A 22,089-nucleotide genomic window follows, 5' to 3' on the forward strand; every position below is an offset into this window, starting at 1 on the left:
TTTCTTTACATTTGTTTTATTTTGCTTGCACAAATTTACTAAAAATTCATTAGAAAGCAGTTTATCAACTTTCAACATTGCATAAATGTGCATCGACAGGCACTGTTCTCCATTGCTGCGTTAATCATACAAGATGTTATGTTTCAGTGCACATTTCTGGCTGTAATCATAGTCATGTCAGGGTATGCATGAAAAACAACATTATTGAGGAGCTGGAGCTGGGATCAGTGTGCAGCATTGACATCAAACCTTCTGAGTAAAGTTCTCAGGGAAAACACCTTTGGCTGAAATGTCTTTCTTCTGGAACCAGTGAGACTCCTTTACGCCTAAGAGCCAGCCATCATCCTGCAAACAGACACCACGTACAACAGTTCTCAGGCAACCACCCCAACGATTAGGTTACAAATAACTAGTTGCTTAGGATATCATTGTTTAAAAACAAGTAAACCAGCATATGGAAAAAAAAGCTATGGCTAATTATGGTTTTGCAGCACAAACAGCTGTTGACCAACTGCAGTTTAACTAATCTGACTAATTTAACAAATTTTCAGGTGAAATGTTTTTTTTGTTTGTTTTTTAATCTTACAATTTTGTTATTTTGTCAAAGTCTGCAAATTTTGGAAGCAGATTTAGCTTTAGGGATTAATATCCAAAACAAGAACAGTGTAGCAAGAACCTGTAATATGATTATGTTTTAAAAATGCCTTTAATGTGCGAAGCAGATCTAAGTAAACAGCGTTTTGGTTAAAAACCAAGTTTTAAGTAAAATCCACTATCTGGAAACCAACAGTCATCCAGGTCTGATCATCACGGTCGCAATAATTATTTGCCATTGTACTCTATGTTGTCTATTTTTGACTAAAGCTCGGCTAAACACCAAATTTGTATTTCTTACTCATCACACGTGTTTAAGCCTCCAGAAAATTGTTCCTGAGTACACACTTTGGCATTATTAACAGGGTTCTGACTAAATGCAGTAGACTCTGGACATCCCAGAAGTCAGAGCCAGCAAAGGCCAGCTCAGCTTGACTATTTAGGGGTAACCTATAGGCAGACTGAATGCTCTGGCAGCCGAAGCTGCTACGCCTTCAGCAGCAGGTGGAGGACTATCACTGTGACACTGAAGTTGATTTTATTTTTGAGTCCAAAACCCATCCACGAGCAATCTGAGGTGTACTCAGATTGCCTGACCTCTACTCGTTCTAACCAAGGCTCATCCTTCCTCCTCATTGGAGAATGTGTTGACAATTCATTTGTTTGACAGCCAAAATCCTGAATTAGTCTTATTCATCGTAATAAATCCTCTTTTACACACAAAATACAGTGCTCCCAATCCTGAATTATGGTGACGTATTTTACAGGTCAGCCTCAAAAACCCTCCTCCACAAACTGGATATTATTTATCACGTTGCCATCCGTTTTGTTACTGGTGCTTCACTTAGCACTTACCACTGTCATCTCTACTTCTTGTGGTGCTTGCTTATCTCTATTCTTGTAGGTAAACCAATGGGTAGTTGTATATTTACAAAACTCTCATCAGAAAACCCTGACATATCTACAATAATTTCTTATTTTTCGCAGCATAAACCGCAGCCTGCCTCACAAATATACACTCAGCAGTCGGTGTTGCCTGGCTTTAATCCTGTTTTGGGTTGCTAAAGACATATGCAGATGATACTAACCTGTTCATCAGGGTTGTCAAAAGCCAAAACCAGCACAGCATCTCCAACCTTCAGCTCCAGCTCATCGTTGTCAGTGGCTGTGTACTCATGTACTGCTTTTACCTGGAGAAAAGTACAAAGCAGTGTATTAATATGACATAAACCAATATATAGACTTTATGGTTGCCATTACTGGAGATAAACATAAGGTGGATTCACCTTGTAGAGGAACCCTGGAGGAAGTTCAGCATCAGAGCCATTGGTCACAGAGCTCTGTAGAAAGAAAAGGCCGGGTGTATTAGGAAAAGAGATTTTCGGTAAACACAGTGGAAAAGGGCTCAGAGTAGAGGAAAAAGTAAAAAGATTAAGAAAAAAGATCATCATTTAGGAGATCTGGGGTTGATCAAGGTCTTTTGAAGGTTCAATCTACTTCCTCTAATTTTCAACTCTACCTCCTCCTCCTCGCCCCAGTCACCCTGTCCCACACTGGCACCATCATTGTCCCAGTTTGGCTCGATGTACGATTGAGCTGCATATTCCTGGTCTTCAGTCCAGCTCTCCTGACCCTCAGTTGTCTCCGTATTTTCCCTGCTTGGCTGAGCAGAGTTCTGATAACTGCTGTCGCTGTAATCCCAGCCACTTTGGGTCTCTTCTTGGTGCTTGTCATCCTCATGCTGGGATACCTGATCTGTGTTGGTCTGATCTTGCTATAACAACAAGGGTTGTGCAGCAAAGCAAAGGGTATTTGGGATCATAAGGAAGATCAACGAGATATGCAGGAGAAGGATGAAGGAGATGCCAGAGTGTTTGAGTTTAATGTGATTAAAATCACAAGAGAGGAAGGTGTGGGATTGTAAAAAGCCAAAGGAAGTAGGTATAGAGTTGGAAAGTTGATTTTTACACTCCATAACAATGGATATAAAGAGTAAGATGTACAACTGGAGTTTTCTGAAGCAACATGATAAACCTCTGCTTACCCATGATTCCCATGATGGCGTCTATAGCGAAGCAGTGAGGAATAAGAGGAAAGACCTTTGTCATGACATTTACCCAACATTTGAAATTTACCCACAAATACGATTCCTGATAACTGGTTCTGCAGCTTTTGTCTTTCCTGTTCATGCATCCACCTAAATATGTGTTTATTCCTTAACTCTAACCCTAAAAACAAACTACACTAGAGGTCTCTACATTGTAGAGAAATCAAAATGGCTGTCCTGGAACTGGAAGGGACCTTGGATTGTTGTCCTCAAAATGTTGTCATTATTATTACTATGAATGGTAAATTGGTTGTTGAACAAATTTTGTGTCTCATCTGAATTCATTTTTAAGTTGGTGGATAAAAAACGCCCTGTGGGTTGTCTGGGTTGTTGCATCTTTAAGAACCAGGAAATATTCTGTTTAAATTTATTTTTTTTAAAGGAATCCCGGTGATTCCTACATTTTCTGACACAAAAAGCAGTTTTTAGGTTCCGGCCTGCCTATTCACAAATTAAACAGTGGATAAATTCCCAGCTCAAAAAACCAGATAGAAGAGAAAAGTCAAAGGTTGTTCGTGCAAACTGAGGTAAACTGAGCTCAGATACTAGAAATGCAAAGCCAATGAAATCAAGAGGCTTATTCCCCATTTGAGACACACATTAGTTGTGTTTACATGCAATCTGAAGATTTAGAAAAAAAAAAAAACATTTTAACAGACCAAACATCAAATTTCAAGATGATAAATTGTGAGTACTTACAGATTGCAAGCAAGACTTTTGATAAGCTAAATTCAGACATGGAGAAATTGAAATGCATGTAAACACACTCACTTCTGAAATAAACCGTCCACACATCACACACACACCCACCTTGGGAACTGGAATTGTAACAGGCTGAAAAACCTCAACATCCCAGTCCAGCAGGTTCACCCCTGACCAGGGCTCACACTGCTACACACACACATTTTAAGTTAGAGGATCCAGACAAATATCTCCGTATTGTAAGCAGAAATGAACAACATAAAATCAAATGGTTCATTCAACCAGTCTATGTTAGCATATGTCTTCTGCATGCTTGTGGTGAAACTATCAAATAGTTTTAATAAGAGTTTAGAGACGAGGAGTTCTACAGGGTTGAATCCTCGGGTCTCTTCAGTTTAACCACTACAATCTCTCTAGAGAGTAAAATATTGGAAATGCTTGAAATCTTTTAACAGTATTGTAATTAACAGATCATAGACTGAATGTGTATGTCTACAGACTTAAATAATAGCGATATAATTTTTTACTGGTATCAATACTTGCAGATAAAATTAGGGATGTCACAGCAGGAATCCGGGTCTATTTGATGGAGGTTATTTCTATTTTAAATTAGGATATTTTAGTTTCTGTCTGACCTTTTGTGTTGTGCTGGTGGAGTTTGTGTTTGTATCTGGCGGCGAAGCCTCTTCCTCAAACATGCCAACGTTTTGCTGTTTTGGGTCTGGAGACGGTGTAAATCTGGGAGGAGGTCGGCTGGGAGGAGGTCCAGGCTTCTGCACCACAAGCAGGTTTAAAAACAGCAATCACCCATGCATGCATGCAAATGCAGTAAGGAACACACAGGCATGTTGACAAATACCACAATATATTAGGCTGTTATGCTGTGGAGGTTGATAAAATATTCATAACTGTATATTTATTTGTTGAGGAAGAAAATCAATCAACAACCATCTTTAAACCAGCAAAGCTTCATTATTTTTTCTGAGACGTTTACCTTTGGTGCTGGGCTTGTTGATTCACTGTGGTTGGCTTCCTCGCTGAGATGAGAGAGGAAGATGACAGGGATTAAAAGCCATGATAAAAAAAAAAAATCGGATATAAAGGAAGAGGAGGAAACAATCTCAGAATAGGAAACTTTAAAGACACAAAACCATCACCGCAGCTGTTCTATGTTTTGTCCATACGAGGGCGCCAACATGCTTTAAATTACAGAATTTCTTCATTATATTCAAGTACATTTTGGGAAATCGGTCATAGTGGAGAGCAGCAGAATCAGCCAGGGCCATCTTAAGTTTTATTAGTACTTTATGCAATGCCATATTGGTAAGTTTGATGATGCAGTTTATTTATCAACTAAAATCCAGCAGATATAGGATCTGCAGGCTGGGCTATTATAGTCCACAAAACACATGCAGCAGGAGAAGCATGCATGCGGCACATTTTACCTCTTTGCACCGTCTCCTTTCTTTGTTGCTGCAGTAGCATCTTTTCTGCACCAGATGGCGTTCTGACGTTATTTATTTTAATTTCTGGCTGTTCATGATTCTTTGAAAGCATCAGGTTGAACTTACTTGAGCTCCCGCTGCTCCTCCAGTTTGGTCATGACGTCGTTCAGGTTTTGGCTGAGCTGCTCAGAGGAGACTCAGGTATTACTGACTGACTGAATAACCTTTAGTTTGATTGATGGAAAGGAAGAGTTTTTACTCACTTTGCTCATTTCTTTGTGGAACCTGTCCTGTTGACCTGCCAGGCTCTGGAATGTGCCAACATAGACACCAACACGACTAAAACACAAACAAACACATCGTTGACAGTTTCATCCAACGGGTATGAATACCAGGATCTGTCAGATTCTCACCTGTCCCACAGAACTGGGAGCTCGTCCTGTAACTCCACATTCAGCTCCTCGAAGATCTTTTGAGCCCGGCCCAGTTCCTCCTCCGCCTGCAGAAACAAAACCAAAGACAGTGAGAAATGATGAATATTATTAGGTGTGTCCAACAGAAATCGCTGAGGAAAGACATCCAGCTGGCAGACAAGCAGGGTTTCATACAGCAAGTTCAGAAACATGAAGGTTGGTGAGATTCTGGTTGAAACCAAAAGGTCCGGTTCTAATGAGTCTCAGCATCAGCAAATAATTTAGTAATCAATGCCTAACTATTGACGGTATTAGTCCATTACCTACTTGTTAACTTTGTTTATATGTCAGCCAATTAGCTAATCATTTAATTTGATTAGTCATTCAGTTTGCTTCCTTGTTATTCTGTAGCTAGTCTGTCCTTTTGTCTGTATGATTTTGTTAGTTCAATTAGGTCTATTAGTTGTTAGTTAAATAATTTGTTGTATTTTTCTGTAAGTTAGGCTCTTATTTTTCAAGATTGGTCCCTTAGTTAGTTAGTTAATTACTTAGTTAGTTAGGCAGCTGGTCAGTTCCTTAGTGTATTGGTCAGCATGTTAGTTATTCAGTAAGTAAGTCAATTATTTATTTAGATAGTTTGATCATTTTTTATTCACTAGTCAGTCAAATCAGTCAGTCAGTTAGTTAGTTAGTTGGTTAGTTTGTTTTTTGTAAGTAAGTCAGTAGTTTAGTTTGTTCATGTTAATTTATTAATCAGGCAAATTATTTGCCAGTCTATTTTAGTTAGTTAGTTAGTTATTAGTTAGTTGATTTGTTTAGAAGTTAGTTCAACACTGACGAACATGGTCAATTAGTTGTTAGTTAAATAATTTGTTGTATTTTTCTGTAAGTTAGGCTCTTATTTTTCAAGATTGGTCCCTTAGTTAGTTAGTTAGTTAGTTAGTTAGTTAGTTATAAACAAGTCAGTCATTTGGTAATTAGTAAATCAGTTAGTTAATAAATATTTTAATAATTAGCTAACTTGGTTATGAGTTAGGTAATTTAAAATTAATCATTCAGACAGCTGTCAGTAAGTTACTTTATCAATCAGTTGATTGGTTAGTTATTTAATTTGTTTAATAGTCAGTAGTGTTTTTTGTCGATAAATTGCTTAAGTTTTATGGGAACCCAACAACTCCAAATAATCCAGTCAATCTTTAATTTAAACAAGGTGATTGACTTTAATCATATCAATAAGATGGACACATTTAAATTTATTCAAAGGATTTAGATGAAAAATTTGTAAAATAAAATCTGTATAAAACAGATAATTGTTTGGAAGATCAATTATTAAGTATTTAAGTTCTGACGACAGCTTTACTCTGCGATGATCATGAGAAGGAGACAACTCTTTATTTCTCTTTTTTTTTTTCAAAAGTGAGGAGGATGAGAAGAACCAGAGCTTCACCTGGTTGTAGGAGAGGTTAGTCTGAGCCACCTGGTGGGCAGAAATCAAACCCTGAGCCCAGCTGGGAGCGGCCATCTCCAACAAGGCTGCTGGCTAACACCACACACCATGCAGGACGGTCAGAGAGGGGAGGAAGAGGAGGGAGTAGAGGCGGTGAAGAATAGAAGGAGCAAGACAGAAGGCAAACAAGAACAATTCAAGACAAATGCAAACATGTGCATTAGTTTCTGCGTAAAGGAAAACGGATTATTGCTTTAATACATTTAATTAGCTGCAGATTCATGTGAAACTGTAAGTCTGATTGATTCAAGGTGGTATAAATCTAAAAGGAGCATGGTAACAACTAAACTAATGGAGCATCAGTTGTTCATGAGCTAAGAATGACACTACCCCTCATACCCCCTTAAATAAAAATGCTTTCAGTTTTTCAGTTTGTTACCAGCCATGCTCAAATCCAAACCATTGAAACCAGCATGCGCTCCCTCCTGGCTGCTTACCTTGGCGATCTTGGCCTCATCCTTCTTCTTGCCTTTCTGTAAGGAGGCAAAGTGATGGCGGGCGCTGTCAAAGTCCACCAACTTCCTCTCTCGCTTCGCTATACGAGCCTGTTAGACATTGCAGTGACATGTGCATCAACTCAACTTTAAGCTTTTCATAAAAGGGGTTGCTGGTATTATGTGTCAAGATGTGTCCCTTATAGTCACTTTATGCCCCCTTGAGTCTTTTTCTTGTCCCTCTGTGGTCAAGTTATGTCTCTTTATGGTCACTATATGTCCCTTTGTGTTCGTGTTGTGTGTCTGTGGACAAACTGTGTCTCTTTTTGGTCTTTTTATGTCCCTTTGTGGTGTATTGTGTCTCTTTTTGATGATGTTGTGTGTCTTTTCTGTCGTTTCATGTTTCTTTGTGGTCTATGTGCCTTTTCTGTGTCTGATTCTCAAGCTCACCTTGATTTCCGGAAACTGAGCCAGGTACGTGTCCATGCACAGCAAAGTTTTGTCTGTCAGGTTCTGATGATAACCCAACCACAATGTGTCTGTGTCCTGGGAGGAGAGAATTATAATCTTGTTTATTGTAAAACTCTTTGATGTTTTCACTCTGCCAGGCTGCTTCTGCATTATACTTCTAAGCATAAAGATGTGGACTGTGATTTAGGCGTCTCTGCTGTGAAAATAAGTGCTTTGTGTTTTTAGTATAGTTTTTCCTGTTGGAGCTGATTGCATGCGCTACAATTTTACTATTGAACGCATCAGAGCTTAAATGTTGCTGGACGATCCCTGTGGTCCAATGCTTGTGTCATGTTTCATGCATGGCACTGTGAAAACACTGTGATGATCTCATCTGCACTTGGTTACTTCCTTTCATTCAATGTGTCTCAAGACACCAAAGTCTCTGATCAAAAACGTGTGATGAGCGGAACAGACTTCAAGGTATATAAACTTTTTTACCTCCAGGTTATTGTCCAACTCCTTCTCTATCATCTCCTTCAGGATGAAGCATGAGAGGGGCATGCAGTTAGAGAAGAGAGAGTATCAGCAGGAAGAAACAGGAGGAAAAACGCTGCTCAGCTTCACAGAATCACAAACAGCCATAAAAGGAACACAACAACATGCAGGAAAGTCAGATACGTCTTCTCCAGCTCTTTCATGCACCTTTCAGGATGTAGTGTTATATAAACTCAGAGGAACCTCTATAGGTGTCTCACCTCCACCAGTGCATCCATCTCCTCTTTTCCAAACCAGTCCGGTTCGTACATGTCAGCGAGACAGTCCTGCAGCCGCCGCGACGCATCGTGCATTGCTAGAACAAACAGAAACGCAGTCATGCAAAGCAACCCTAACTTCTTTGATTGGCTGCTGTAATCTGCACACATTGGATCTGCAGGGAAACCTTCAGACTGCAGTGTGTCTAAAGCAGACTCACCTTTGACTGCTGCTAGGTAGGCCTTGAGGTCTCTCTGCACTTTGCTGCCTTCAGTCTAAAAACAGCAAACACAGACAGTGAGGAAAAGGAGCAAGAAGACGACTGTGAAGTTGGTGCCGTTGAACGAGGAGAACTGTTGCCCACCATCTGCTTGTTGAAGTTAGCCACCAGCTCCTCGAAGGCAGTGTCTCGAGTCTCATCGGCTTTACCGAGCTTCTGCAGGACCTGCAGGGAGAACCGGAGAGATTTTATCCATCCATCCATCCAACTCTGGTTTGGATCAGTGTCTCAGGACTGAACAGAACATATGAGCTCAAGACAGGCTCAGGGCCCCTGGAGAGTAATAAAAATAATCCCAAAAAGAGGCAACCGCAGAGAAGGATTTTGTTCAAAAGTCACAGAAAAGCAGACTTTTACCTTCAGTCTACAGGAGTAAATGTGGTAAACAGTAGAAGGTGACGGTGAAGCTCGATTGCTGTTAAAATGTGATTTAATAGTTGTGACCTTCTTATTTATGTGAATTTGAAGAGCATGTTAGGCCTGAAAAAGCCCAACACTATATTGTTATTTCTGGGCTTAACAAAGACAATGGTTGGCCAAACTGAAATGGCCTAGAAAACATTTCCATGGACATTCAATGTTTGGAGGAGAGAGACAAAATCATCTAAAATGACCTCAAATGTGAAGAAGATATGCAGAAAACCCATGTGACACATGACAAAAAACAAAGACAAACAAAAGACTGCTAATTTATACAATTAGTAGATGGAAAACAACACATTTGGGCCACTTAAATAATCCAAAATGGCCTCGACACCAGGAAAAAATAAATAGTTACTAACCAAATAAAAATCTAGCTAAAGTCAAGTGAAGTCTACATAAAGACATAAAACAGTGAGAATAAAGAGCAACGGTAAGGAGGAAGCAGATTTCATCTGGGAGTTCAGGGAAGTTTTATTAGGATGTGATGGTATGTGCAGGTCAAAGGTCAAGTCTTTAGCACCCCAATTTTAGTTTGAAGCATTTGAAATGATCGAATTTAGGTCATGTGTGTTTCAGTATTCATCTTTCTGTTTTCTATACTTATTATCCAACAGTTTCAGAAGGAGTTTAAAAAGAGAAACATTTACTGAAAAGAAAAATGTGACTTCTTGGTATATATGTAACATGATAAATCCAATCAGATGAAGCAAAACAAATATTATCTATAATAATAAGTATAGAAAACAAGTAATGTTTCTGCTTTTTTTCCACTCAGTTTGTAGTAAATCATTGACCAATCTGAGCTCTGCCTCTTCTCACAGGTGAAATGAGTTACTCTGATTCTACTCAGGTGTGTTTTCAGAACTCAGGATGTTTTTGGCTGCAGCAGGTGAGAAATTCAACAAAATAAAAGTTTATTTTCTGCAAAAACTGAAAGGATGAATCTGCATCCTGACAAACAGAAGGTAATTTATATTTATAAAAAAAGAAAAATACAGAAATATCACCTTTTAATCAAATGGTTCCTTTAAAAAGTGATTTGTTTAATATCAGACATTTTTCACCTTATACTTCTTTGTTTTCAGTATTTCAAACTTTCCTAAAATTGTTTTTTTTTCTAATTAGTTTGAAATATTTTTTAATGTTTGGATTATTTGAAGTTTTACACTGATTTTTTTTAAAGTTTACTTAAAGATTATGATCAATTTATGCATTTGTTTTATTTTTTGATTTATATAATTTTATAATCAATTATCTTAAAAAAATGTTAAATGAGAAAGACCAGTTTTTTTAATTTAATCGAATTTTTTAATAAATTGGAATAATCGTAGTCTGATAGATTCTAATTTGTGTCATATATTTTCCTAATTTAATTGACTCTCTTGTCTTCTCTGGTCTCCAATTCCTCCTCCGTTCCTTTCATCTCAAACTCAAACATACGGCAGCAGATGAGGTGGTCACAAACATGTTTCTCTGTTGTTGTCAGGGGAACGAGGTCAGCAGCTAATCTGATCAGATGACTGACTGCGAGCACATGGACCAGCCTCCACCACCGCCACCTCCACCACCTGCCGCCGTAATCCGGTGACGAGGCGACGTAGGGGACTTCCCCTCTGCTGCTCTGAGTATGGCCATCAACACCTCACTCTGTAAGACACACCATCAGTCAGGATGAGGTTCAGTGAAGCTGCTCTGAGGGACTAAGCTGGTTGAGTTCAGGCAGCAGAATGCTGCTAAATCCATCCTTATTCCGGGAAAAAATGACCATTGTTTCTGATTCTCAAGATCAGACCTTAAGAAAGTGTCAACCAGGTGAGGTTCATAGCTCATCAGGGGTGGGTTCTTGCCCACCTGTCTGTGGAGGGACCTGTCAGATTTACAAGGACATTTAGATTCAGTTTGGAATAACGAAACATTTCAGGTTTTCACAAAGACAGAAGAACAAAGTATCAGTCCCCCATCTGCCAGTGTTTGGTTTCAGGCACCCAGAAATACCCCCAAACATATTTACAGGCAGGCTGAGGGGTATTAAGGGCTGTGAGGAGAAGGTCTGAGGGTTAAATATAGCTGCCCTGCCCACAGCAGTGAGACAGGACAGGTGCTGAAGCCAAGCAGGACAACTTCCATGTATGAGGAGGTTGGATTGAAATGACTCTTTTTAGAGAGCCTCAGACTCCAGTTTAATATCTGTAATTTTGACTGTAGATGGTTGTTTTTACATTATAATGAAAGAAAAGGTGCTATGTTCAGTCTGTTGTTCAGAAGCTCTTAAAAGTATACACACCCCTGGTAAAATAAAACACAAGACCATGATGAATAATTAAAAAACTATTTCCACCTTTTCTTACTGAAAACAAACACATCTGCTGGAAGGACCAAAATGTGATTGTTGCAATAATCTGGTTGCATGATTGTGGACCTCCTCAAACTAAGACTTAAAATCACTCTTCATCTTCTTTGCTTTTGAAGAGAATGTAAGGCCTAAACAAGTTCAACCTCCATGTTTTACTGTAGGTGTCTTTAATGTGCCATTTGGACTGATACCTTTGTATGATAACATCCTTCAATTTTTGTGGAACCTCTTTTCAAACTAGCCCTTTAGCTAAATTATGCTAATGTTAAAAAGTCAGTAAAACCTTCCACAGACGGCTGAACCTTATTTTAGATTAATCAGATTCACTATAACTGATGGCAGGTGTCAACTAGAACTGAAAAAAAAGCTGTTTAATCAAAGTTATTAGCCCTCATGTGGATAAACACAAACACACAGCAGTCAGCATGTTCTCACCTTTTAGGGAAAACATGGTGACTGGTTTCCGCATAAAGAACCAAAGTTAACCCGGGTATTTTCCAAGTTTTAAATCTTTAGTTCACTCCTAAATAGAGCGCTGTTTAACACCATTAGGAAGAGCTGCGTTAAATTGAAGGTTCTAAAAAAATAATTCCTGCCAAAACTTTCTTTTTCTACCTACAAAGGAAATGTCAACGTTCTTATTAGTTGGCTTCAATTTATTAAATCTCTAAATAAAGTTTTAATTCATTAACATTCTTGAAGGCTAAGTTGGTTTTCACCCCACCACCAAACTGGGTCTTCAGTTGTTCTATAAATGCCTTCCCTTCCATTATTAAAACTCCACTATTAAAACATTATTAAAAACACTGTCAGACCAGCATGAAGAAGGTCTTTATGCAGGACAGAGTCGGACCCAAAGTCTGATCCATTTGATTAGGTCTTTTTAGTTTCTGTTCCCTTGTAGAACTTATTAATGATTCAGTGCTGCTACTTCAGAGACAGATGAAGTCATTGTGGTTTCAGTTAGGAGGCTTCCACTGATAATACTAAATAGGTCAGAGGAAACAATACTAGAGGTATATTTACTAAATATTAAGGGAAATTAGTTTTACAGCAGTCAGTTGGATGTAGAAAGTAAGAATGATCGCTCACAATGTACACAGTTACACATTCCAGTTGAAAATATGACTGATGATGTCTTTCTGAGCTAATTAATTCTTCCATTCCATTAAACAAGCTAATAACAGCATTTCCTGAATGAGTTATTTGTGAGTTTAGTGGTATGTCTCTGACAAACAGCCACATTTCTGCAGGTTATCATTCCCAGACTCTGAGCTGACTGCAGGGTAAATTAACCAGATCAATTTCTTGCAAATCCGAATAACTAATGTAATCAACTGTCGACTACAAAGATTGTAAACGTAAAATTTAATAACAACTCATCGTTTTGAACCACGACGATGATTTTTATAACTGTAACTCTCTACAGGACGCAGTGGTGAGGAAATCAAATGCTGCATTGATTGTTTTGAGGCCTAATTTCCCACATAGAAATTTAACAAATGTATTCCGATCTTCAAACATTTAGTTTTTTTATGAGTTGCTGTGTAAGTGGTCACGGGGGAGCTGGTGCCCATCTCCAGCAGTCTCCAGGCGAGAGGCGGGGTACATCCCGGAAGGGTCGCCAGTCCATCGCAGGGCAACACAGAGACACACAGGACAAATAGCAATGCACATATCCATATCTAGGGGTGATTGAGAGAGAAAAATTAAACTCTGTCATGTTTTTGGACTGTGGGAGGAAGCCGGAGTATATTGCAGCCAATATAAATATGCATTTATGTTGTAAAGGAATTGGAGAATAACACCTCTCAATGTTGAATTTCTGAATAAATCAAAGTGCTTTGTAATGACATACAAACTACCCTCACTGCAGCACTTTACAGACACATAATGAATTAGAACATTAGTGTATTTTGGTACTTTAACTTAAAAAGTGATATACTTATATAGATGAATTACACACAGAGATATATTTTAAGGTTTTTTTCTATTTGATTCTAGCTAACAACTAATGGTAATAAAAAATTTACTTTCTCAGAAAATTTCAACGTTAAATAAGATCAATTTTAATTGTGTGGATTTCTCTTACAGAAATGTGGATCTGTGACTCTCCCCAAAACTCTATAATTTGCTTTTACTGATAATCCTCTCAAGGCTGCAGTTATGCTTATTGCTGGTGCACCTTTTTCTACCATACTTTTTCCTTTCACTGAACTTTCCATTAATTGTCTTGAATATAGACTCTTTCGTGGCTTACCCTCCTTGTGCAGGGTGTCAACGACTGTCTCCTGGACATCTGTCCAGGCAGCAGTCTTCCCCATGATTGTGTCGTCCAAAATGTAACATTTCTGTATTACACACTATATGTAGGGGTTTGGACCGCGGGGAAGGGGTGAAGAGAAATGTGACTGAACCTTTTGTGTGTTGTAGGCCCAGGGGTTTATTATAAGTACAAGTCCTAAGTAGGGTTACGAGTTTGTAGAAAGAGGAGATCTCTCATTGGTTCTGATCTCAGTCCATTTCCTCTGTTTCCTATAAATGCAGAGACACTTCCTGGGTGACTGGAATGCTCCTAAATAAGATCCCTCACCAACGTGCTGGGAATGTGGAGGCTGTTTCAGTCAGCAGAGAGTCGCAGAGGCAGCAGCTGTTCTTCACTGTTCATTACTAGTACTGGTCCGAATGTCAGCAGAAAGGCTCGTTAGACTCACTTTCATCAAACAATGACTTGTTTTTCACAGAGACATAAATGACTCAGCAGTAATGATGAAAGAAAAATATTTAGTCACAGCTAAGGGGGAGTTAAGGGAAGGAGTTTGCATAAAATTGACCAGAAGCTTGATTAATCGCTCACATTCAACATGAGCATGAAATACTTAAACAACTAAAATAATCTACATTAAAAGAGTGAATGAAACCCATACATTTGTCTTACTATCCCCTTTAACTAATTAACTTAGACCTTAGGGCAGGGGTGTCCAAGCTTTTTGTCATGTGGCCCAAACTGGCAAGTCTAATGTTCTTCAAAAAATAAATTTCTTCTAAAAACTAAAGTCAAAAAAATGATGTTGAGAATGTTTTTCACCTGCTCAATGATTAAAGTAGTCAGAAAGAGATGTGTAAATCAATGTGGATCAAAAACTTAGAGGGTTTTGAACGTTTGCCTCATTAAAAGAAAAGCATCCAGTTTACAAATTATTTTGGGCTTGATTGGAAAAAAATAGAACAAATTGAGTCTGTTCTCAACAATGCGAACAGGATTAAGTTAACTGTTCCTTTTTAAAAACTCCAGCTGTATTTAGCTAAGTGTAATATATTAATTAAAAGCAGATTTGGTGCAACAAAGACTTTCTTTGACTAAAAGTCGCTGATAGATGAGGTCCTAGTTACTAAAGCAAAAAGCTCGGTTAAGATGAGTAAAAGACGAAAACTGTGTTGTACCTAAGATTTTTTATTGTGAGAAGATTTTAATTTGGCTGTAATAATTTTGCGTTATTCAAAAATAAAAAGTCTGCAGCTGCATCAAGCACCTGTGCTGGGGGGTTGCGTTTGGTTCTTTATCGAATTGCAGTCAGGGGGGGCCCACAAAATCAGGAAAGGAGCCGAAAATGGCCCCCGGGCCGCATTTTGGACACCCCTGATTTTATTTCTTATCTTTGAAGAATGTCCTTTCGCTCAGGGGTTCCTTCATTTTGTGCTCCAGCCCTTAGAAACAGAGAATAAGCTAAAAACAACTAAAGTTCAGCAAAAAATACAATAAAAAAACACAGAAAAGTGACCCAGGAGGTTTAAACCCATTAATTTATGCATTAAAGCGGTGTATTTATTCCAAAAGTGATGGAAAGTGGCACAAAACATGTAAACATTTTAACACTGTTATAAATATTTTCATATTTTCTTATAAAAACCACAATGTCTAAATGTTCTCCTTCACTTCGTATTTTTCTAAAAGCCGATCAGCGGCTTGTTGATCCTGAACCAACCTGCGGCTGATCCAGCCCTAAGTGCCTCTCAGAGCTCACGTATGGAGGCTGAGGGATGGGTGTGGGGCAGAAGGTTGAGGAGGAGCTGCAGTCTGGACCATGTTGGAGATTTTAATGTGCTATAAAGAGAACCAAAGCATCCAGAGAGAGCCGAGGAAGCCCCAAGCCTGAGCTGTCCGGGCTGACAGAGTGACGGCACTCCTGGTGTGGCTCCGAGGCGATTAAAGGGTAACACCTCTGCAGCTTAAGGAACAAGTGATTAGAACCCACAATAATAACTCTGAGCCCGACACAGACCGTTGATCGGGTTTCGTCTAAGCACTTCCACACTTCTTTACAGGATGTCTCAAATCTAACGCTGCTGCATTTATATTGTTTGAATACCATGGAGGGGTAGAGGTCTGCAAACTTGATTCATGCAGTAAAAACTAAGATGCTTATAAAAAGGCTACACCCAAAAGCTATGTTTACAGTCTAAGAAAAAACTAAGTACACCCCATGATCCTGAAGGTTCTAGAATCAGCTTCAGCACCAGTAACACCCAGTAATAATTTTCTGCCTAACTATATAGTCTTTCACTTTACTGTGGAGGAATTTAGATCCACTTCAGGTCATTGAGGGTTCTCCACAGCTCTAGCAAAGTTCAAACCATATCATTTCAGTAAGGTTCAGTCTGGACTTTGACTAGGGCATTGCAACCTCTTGATTCAGCCATTTTGTTGTAGACTTGCGGCTGTGTTTGGGATCATTGTTCTGCTGATGATCCAGTTTGGGCCAAGCTTCAGCTGTCAGACAGATGGACTCACATTTGACTCTAGATTACCTCGGTGTATGGAGGAGTTCATGGTTCAAATTTAAAGGATAAAGAGCATCGAGGATTAAAATAAAAATTCTGTGAAGGGTCACCGAAGGAATAAAGAACAATACAAACTTTGCCCTGGTGCTGAACTGCTAACGTACAACAGCTTCCTGTTTATTTTCTATTTATTTAGAATTCAGAGCTGCTTCTTCATTATCAGAGACCCATAAAAGCCTTTCTTCATTATTATTTTAATTTAAAATGTGCCTTTGATACATTAAGAATTTTAATTCATTGTTTATGGTACCTTAAAAACACAGTAGTATAATTGAAAATTCTCCACATTTCGTCGCATTACAACTGCAGACTTTAACGTGCTTTACTAGGATTTTCTGTGCCATCACAGTTGTGCATAACAGTGATGTGGAAGGAAAATGATTAATGGTTTTCAACACTTCTTACAAGTAAAAATTTGAAAAGTGTGGCATGCATTTGCCTTCAGCCCCCCTGAGTCAATACTTTGTAGAACTACCTTTGGCTTCAGGTCTGGCCATTCTTTCAGAGTGTCTGTGGTCATCTTGCCACAGATTCTGTTGGATTTAGCTCTGGTCTTTGACTAGGCCATTCTAACACATGGATCTGCTTTGATCTAACCCCTCCAACTGTATCTGTGGTTGCATGTTAGGGTAGTTGTCCTGCTGGAAGGTGAACCTCCACCCCAGTCTCCAGTCTACTGCAGCCTCTAACAGGTTTTCCTGTAGGAATATCCGGGATTTAGCTCCATCCTTCTTCCTATCAACTCTGACCAGCTTTCCTCTCCCTGCTGAAGAAAAACATCCCCACAGCATGATGCTGCCACCAACATGCTTCACTGTGGTCATGGTGGGGTTAGGGTTTAGTTTGGTCACATCTGACCAGAGCGCCTTCTTCCACCTTATTTGCTGTGTCTTCTCCATATCAAATTAAATACATTCAGGTTTGTGGTTGTAACATGTAAATTAATAATTTGCTAACTTAATTTAACGTATTTTGTTAAGCCTCTTTCAGTTTTGAGTTTTTCTATTAGTTTAAAACGTTTTTAAAGAAACATTATTTAGTGTATTTTGCTTTGTTCAATGGTTTTAAAATTTAAAACTCCGTAGTCAGACCCTTAAACTTAATGCCCGCATGAAATACCCTAATATTTAACATTTAATTGTATTAATTAGAAAATTATAGCCCTCATCTTTAAACTTTTCTCTTAAATTAAAACAGAAGCCTACTAAAACCCCTGCCATTTCTCCTGGGAGCTCCTAGACCTGATCCGGCCCAGTTTAAACTGCTGCTGTCTGACTGGACTGAGCCCAGGGATCCAGTTTCACTCTGACACCATGTCCCGCTTCCTACCTTCTCCTGCGCCCTGCTCAGTCTCTTCTGGACGTTCAGGGCCAGTTTCCCGGCGGTGACCCCTTTCCCGATCTCGGCCATGTCACGCTGCGTGGAAGTGGTGTCCGGACCCACTAAGGGGGAGAACCAGAGGGACAGATGTCGCTCCTCGGTGCGTAAAAAGCGCTCCGGTGCGCAACCTCGGTCAGCCGTGCGTAACTCTAATCCTTCTGACAGTTTCTTAAAGGCGCAATGCGTAATTTAATCCGGCCCGTGTTTCTGCGTGTGTGAGAGAAAGAGACAGAGGAGAGAAAGCAGAAAGAAGCAGTTTCAGTTCGGGAAACAGAGCCGCAGGTCCAAACTCTTCTCTTCGTTAATTAACTCAAAGTTCAGCGGGGTGTGAGTAGATATTAAATTAAGCCATCAGCCTCTTAAAGGCGCAGCGGGCTGGTATTATTAGCCGACAACTGTCGCACACATGCGCTGCTGCTCCTATTTAAGAAGCTCCGGGTCAGATGTGAGGCTAAATCGGTTCTGAGACCCGCAGAGGAGCACAGTCATAAGCAGCAAAGGGAGCTGCGCTCACCTGAAGCCGTCAGGCAACAGCAGGGGGCGCTGTCTGGGACAGGTAACTATTCAGAGGTCCAACGGCGCCACCAGAGGGGGCCGGAGGGGCAGCAACACCCCCAAAGAGCCTTATGTCTCCATCCATTTCCTCAGCATTTGGTGGAAAAACCTTTACTGCCCAACTTGGGTCAAAGACTTTGGGTTTCGTTGTGAGAGGGTTTGAGGTGCCTGCAATACACCCATGTATGTGCCTCCAATTAACTCAAATGCAGTTTATTAACATATAGGAAGCTTATAAAGCCATGATATCATCACCTGGGCTTTCCCAAGAATATTTGTCCATGTTAATGTCTGACTTTGATTGACATCAATTATTCTGGCATTTAGCAAATAGAAATAATTTGGTCATCCTAACTGAGCTAAAACAGGAAAAGTTTAGTCTGATTTAATTTCAGGGAGAGGAAATAAAATAATAAAAAAAAATGTCTCTTTATAGAATATATAAAACACATAAGGTATTCTGCTGCAGAATCCAGAATTTACAGGAATGTTTTTAACACAGATTTTTATATTATGACGAACAAAGTCATATGGAAGACAGCACCTCCACAAGGAGGGTAAGTGACATATAGTCACTGCTAAAGAACATTGCTGTTCAGTACTAGATATTATTTAAGGATATTAATTGAAAGTTAGGTGGAAGGAAAAAATGTGGTAGAAAAAGGGGCACAAGCAATAAAGATAACTACCGTTCTGAAACGGCAGAGAAACTGAGTCCATTCCAGAGTTTTCAAGGAGATTCATAAGGTGTGGACTGATGTAGAGTCAGTTCTCAGTCTCCGAAAAGTTTAAATGGAGATGCTGATTTCATTTTCTAGCAGAACCTGGTACCAGCCCACACTACCAAAGGTACCAAAAACTGGTTGAGTAACCATGGTGTTACTGTGCTTGGTTGGGCAGCAAACTGGCTTGACCAGAACCCCACAGAGAATCTACGGAGTTCTGTCAAGAGGAAGATGAGTGACACCAGAGTGTCGTTTGAGGTTATTTTATTTTTGCTTTTGTGGTCTTATATTTGGACCAATACGTAGAACTGAAACATCACAACAAAGACAACAGCTTATTTCCACATAATTTAATTTCAAAAAATAAATCTTTGTATTTTCAATAATAATAATAATAATATTAATAATACATTGACGGATTTTCTGTAAACAAACTTAAATACAATCTAACCTTTATCCTAAAATCAGGTAAATATTTACAAACCTCCCATCTCACCATGAAACAAAATCCCTTAAAATTCCACCTTAAATCTCCACCAGTTTACTCATTAACTTGCGGCAGGACTGGACCTTTAGCATAAACAAGCTTTAATAAAACACATACGCTGATTTTTAATCATGATCAACTGTTCAAAATGCTTGATTTTCTGAAGGAAGCAAAAAATACTCATCTGCTTCAATTATCAAATAAAGTCCATTGTTGTGGTTGATTTTATAAAGTGCTAATGAAATATTGTATTTATGTCAAAGTATTTCCCCCTAAAAAAACATCTTAAATCAATGAGGGAAATTCAATGAAACCTTGAAACCTGCTGAGATTTGAAAATTTGTGTTTTTGTTTAGAGTAAATCTGTGATATTTTAACTCCTCCAACCACCGTTTGTGTGCTGGTTGGAGGTGTTCAAATAAGGCCTCTTAATGAGGTTTTAAACAGGATATTTCAAAGGGATTTTTGTGTCATGGTGTTTTTAATGTCTCTGTGTTATTCCAGAAACTTTTCCTCTGTTTCCAGTTTGTTTCTGGTTCTTCTGCCACCTCAGCAGGAAGTCCATCATGGTCCCATTAGGGTTCAAAGTTGAACTTTTTCTGGTCTCACGTGTCTTCCCGAGCCACGCCCAGTGGGTGGAGGCGCCCTGAGTCCAGCACCGTCCTGCCCAGCCAGTGTAAAACCCAGGAGTACCAGTGCATCCCGTCACTGTGGCCCCCAGTGCTTCCAGTCCAGCTGTACATCAGCCTGAGGGGGGCAAAGGCCCAGTGGGCCAGCCCGTGTTGGTCCACTACAGCATAACAGGACGTCATCACCCCATCCACCACGATGGTCCCCTGCCGGGTTAGTGGGGCAAACGCCCCCCTGGTCACTTTCATACCGACCCGACTGATCCGAGACAGATGCCCTGGTCCCCCATCTGACACCAGGACACATTGTCCTGGCCGGGCGTCGCTGGCGTACATCGTCCTTAGGACGCCGGGGGCTGGAGCCGTCCCCTCTGAGCAGTTCTTCTGTGAGGCAAAGATGAGGTGGGCGGCGGTGAGGGAGATTTGAACCCCAGCTTCTGTCTGCAGGGTGACAAAGAGCCTGAGGGTGGTCGGGTCCTGGTCCAGGAAGGTCAGGACTTCACTGAAGACCAAATCCCCATGGCTGCCCAAGGAGGCCAGGACCCGCTCACCAGGCTGCAGGTCGCTGATGGACTTCTTCGCACCGCTCTCCAACGTCACGGAGGCGTTGCCGGGGAAACAGCCGCCAGACTTGGCTGCCACTGAGTGGTCTGAGGACGGAGAGAGACAGGACAGTGAACAGGGGATCCATTAGAGGGGAAGATGATGTCTTGCCAACAATAATTAATGAAATGTGAAAATTATAACTATGGCTTAGGAAAAAATCTAATTTTTATCTGATCTGAGTGTTGATCTTTTATTTCCTACAAGTTAATTTGGACCCTTTTGACAGTTGATACTTGAATTTTTTTAAATCATGATGGGAAACAATGAAAACAAGAAGTTAAACATTATGCCATATAGCAACTAATTCAAGGAAATTCTAACCAAGTAAAATGATAGAGAAACAACTTTACTCATCAGTATTTGTAAAATACTTTTCCTAGTGAACATATTCTTCAGTATTTAGTTTCCATACCGTTTTTGTATAATTTTCACTATGCTAAGCTGTTTCTGCCAGATAAAAATCGAATTTTCCTGTTCTGACCTTTCTTTTCAGATTTAAAGTCTTGTTTTTTGCTGGTTTATGTTGGTGAAAGTATATTCATACTCTTGTAGTATGACCATGTTGTTGTTAGGACCATGTTGAGTTTATGTGAGGATAAATATTTGTAGGAAGGCAGGACAGTGTGAGGGTTAGACAAGATAAAGTCAACTGAAGGAGGAAGGAAAACCAGATTAATCATCAGACAAAAGCAGGACTGTTTAGGTGTACAACATAAATTTACTGCTTAGATGATAATGGCATCTTGAAATATGGGAGCAATATGGTTTTACCGTTTTAATCAAGTCATTGAACACATTCCGGGATCAGAACCATCACTCAACCGAATATATTTTTTACGATTTTGGCAGAAAAAAATAATATTCAGGCGTTTAAATCAATATCTTTTGTTCGAAGGACAGGCAGGACATGATGATTGTGCAGATTATTCAGCCGTCCTCAAACTGGTAACTAATTACAGTTCAACCTTTGAAGAACCAAGGCCCCCTTTTCTAAGACCACCCATCGGTCTCCATGGTGTTTCAAACGCTGTTGGATCGCAATAAATTGGGATAAACCCTTTTAGTGTGAAGGCAGGGATGGTACCTCAGCACCACCCAAACACAATGCTCCCACTAATCACATCTACACCACAGTGGATCTGAACAATCCATTTATTTGTTCAGTTTCTGTACCTCTACCATTGGTTTCAGCCTCAGACATGAGGCTGGTGTGGTTAGTCCTGCTTCTTCAAATATAAATCCCTGTTGGTCCCTGTTTAAATATATCGAGATGCATTCGGAGGTCTTCTCATTATTTATTCCAATCAATATTGTTGCTTTGTCATCCTCTAGTGGTCATTTTGTCTTGTCCAATTTCCTCTAAATTGCATGAGGATGATTGTTTTATTTTCTGTTTTGACA

General features: G+C 39.7%; 2 protein-coding genes and 1 long non-coding RNA gene across 10 annotated transcripts in view; 1 reads left to right on the forward strand and 2 right to left on the reverse strand.

The window, feature by feature from the left end:
- Window positions 1-18,114, reverse strand: bin1b (bridging integrator 1b). 8 transcript variants are annotated; one of them, XM_047355924.1, is made up of 19 exons: window positions 17,636-18,111; window positions 8,773-8,853; window positions 8,629-8,683; window positions 8,411-8,505; window positions 8,154-8,189; window positions 7,653-7,748; window positions 7,206-7,313; window positions 5,262-5,347; window positions 5,112-5,187; window positions 4,975-5,030; window positions 4,849-4,893; window positions 4,398-4,440; window positions 4,039-4,176; window positions 3,512-3,592; window positions 2,639-2,659; window positions 2,114-2,368; window positions 1,881-1,934; window positions 1,683-1,784; window positions 1-345 (listed from the first exon to the last, which is right to left on the reverse strand). In XM_047355924.1, exons 1-19 carry the CDS (start codon window positions 17,714-17,716, stop codon window positions 244-246), a joined length of 1,611 nt encoding a protein of 536 aa, XP_047211880.1. In that variant the 5' UTR covers window positions 17,717-18,111; the 3' UTR covers window positions 1-243. The 8 variants fall into 8 exon arrangements, with proteins under 8 accessions (XP_047211880.1, XP_047211883.1, XP_047211881.1 ...); XM_047355927.1 differs by lacking the exon at window positions 4,849-4,893 and having other exon boundaries at window positions 17,636-18,114; XM_047355925.1 differs by lacking the exon at window positions 2,639-2,659.
- Window positions 9,946-20,117, forward strand: LOC124861960. Its single transcript, XR_007036795.1, has 3 exons — window positions 9,946-10,076; window positions 10,598-10,760; window positions 19,979-20,117. It is a non-coding gene; the product is annotated as an uncharacterized LOC124861960 (long non-coding RNA).
- LOC124861945 (indian hedgehog B protein-like) overlaps window positions 19,959-22,089 on the reverse strand; it is a 10,023-nt gene continuing 7,892 nt past the window's right edge. The window contains exon 3 of the mRNA XM_047355945.1: window positions 19,959-20,732. Within this exon, the coding sequence (XP_047211901.1) occupies window positions 20,059-20,732 (674 nt within the window). The 3' untranslated portion in view covers window positions 19,959-20,058. The remainder of the gene's footprint in view (window positions 20,733-22,089) is intronic.

This window comes from Girardinichthys multiradiatus, chromosome 24 (assembly GCF_021462225.1).
Source record: "Girardinichthys multiradiatus isolate DD_20200921_A chromosome 24, DD_fGirMul_XY1, whole genome shotgun sequence".
NCBI lineage: Eukaryota > Metazoa > Chordata > Actinopteri > Cyprinodontiformes > Goodeidae > Girardinichthys > Girardinichthys multiradiatus.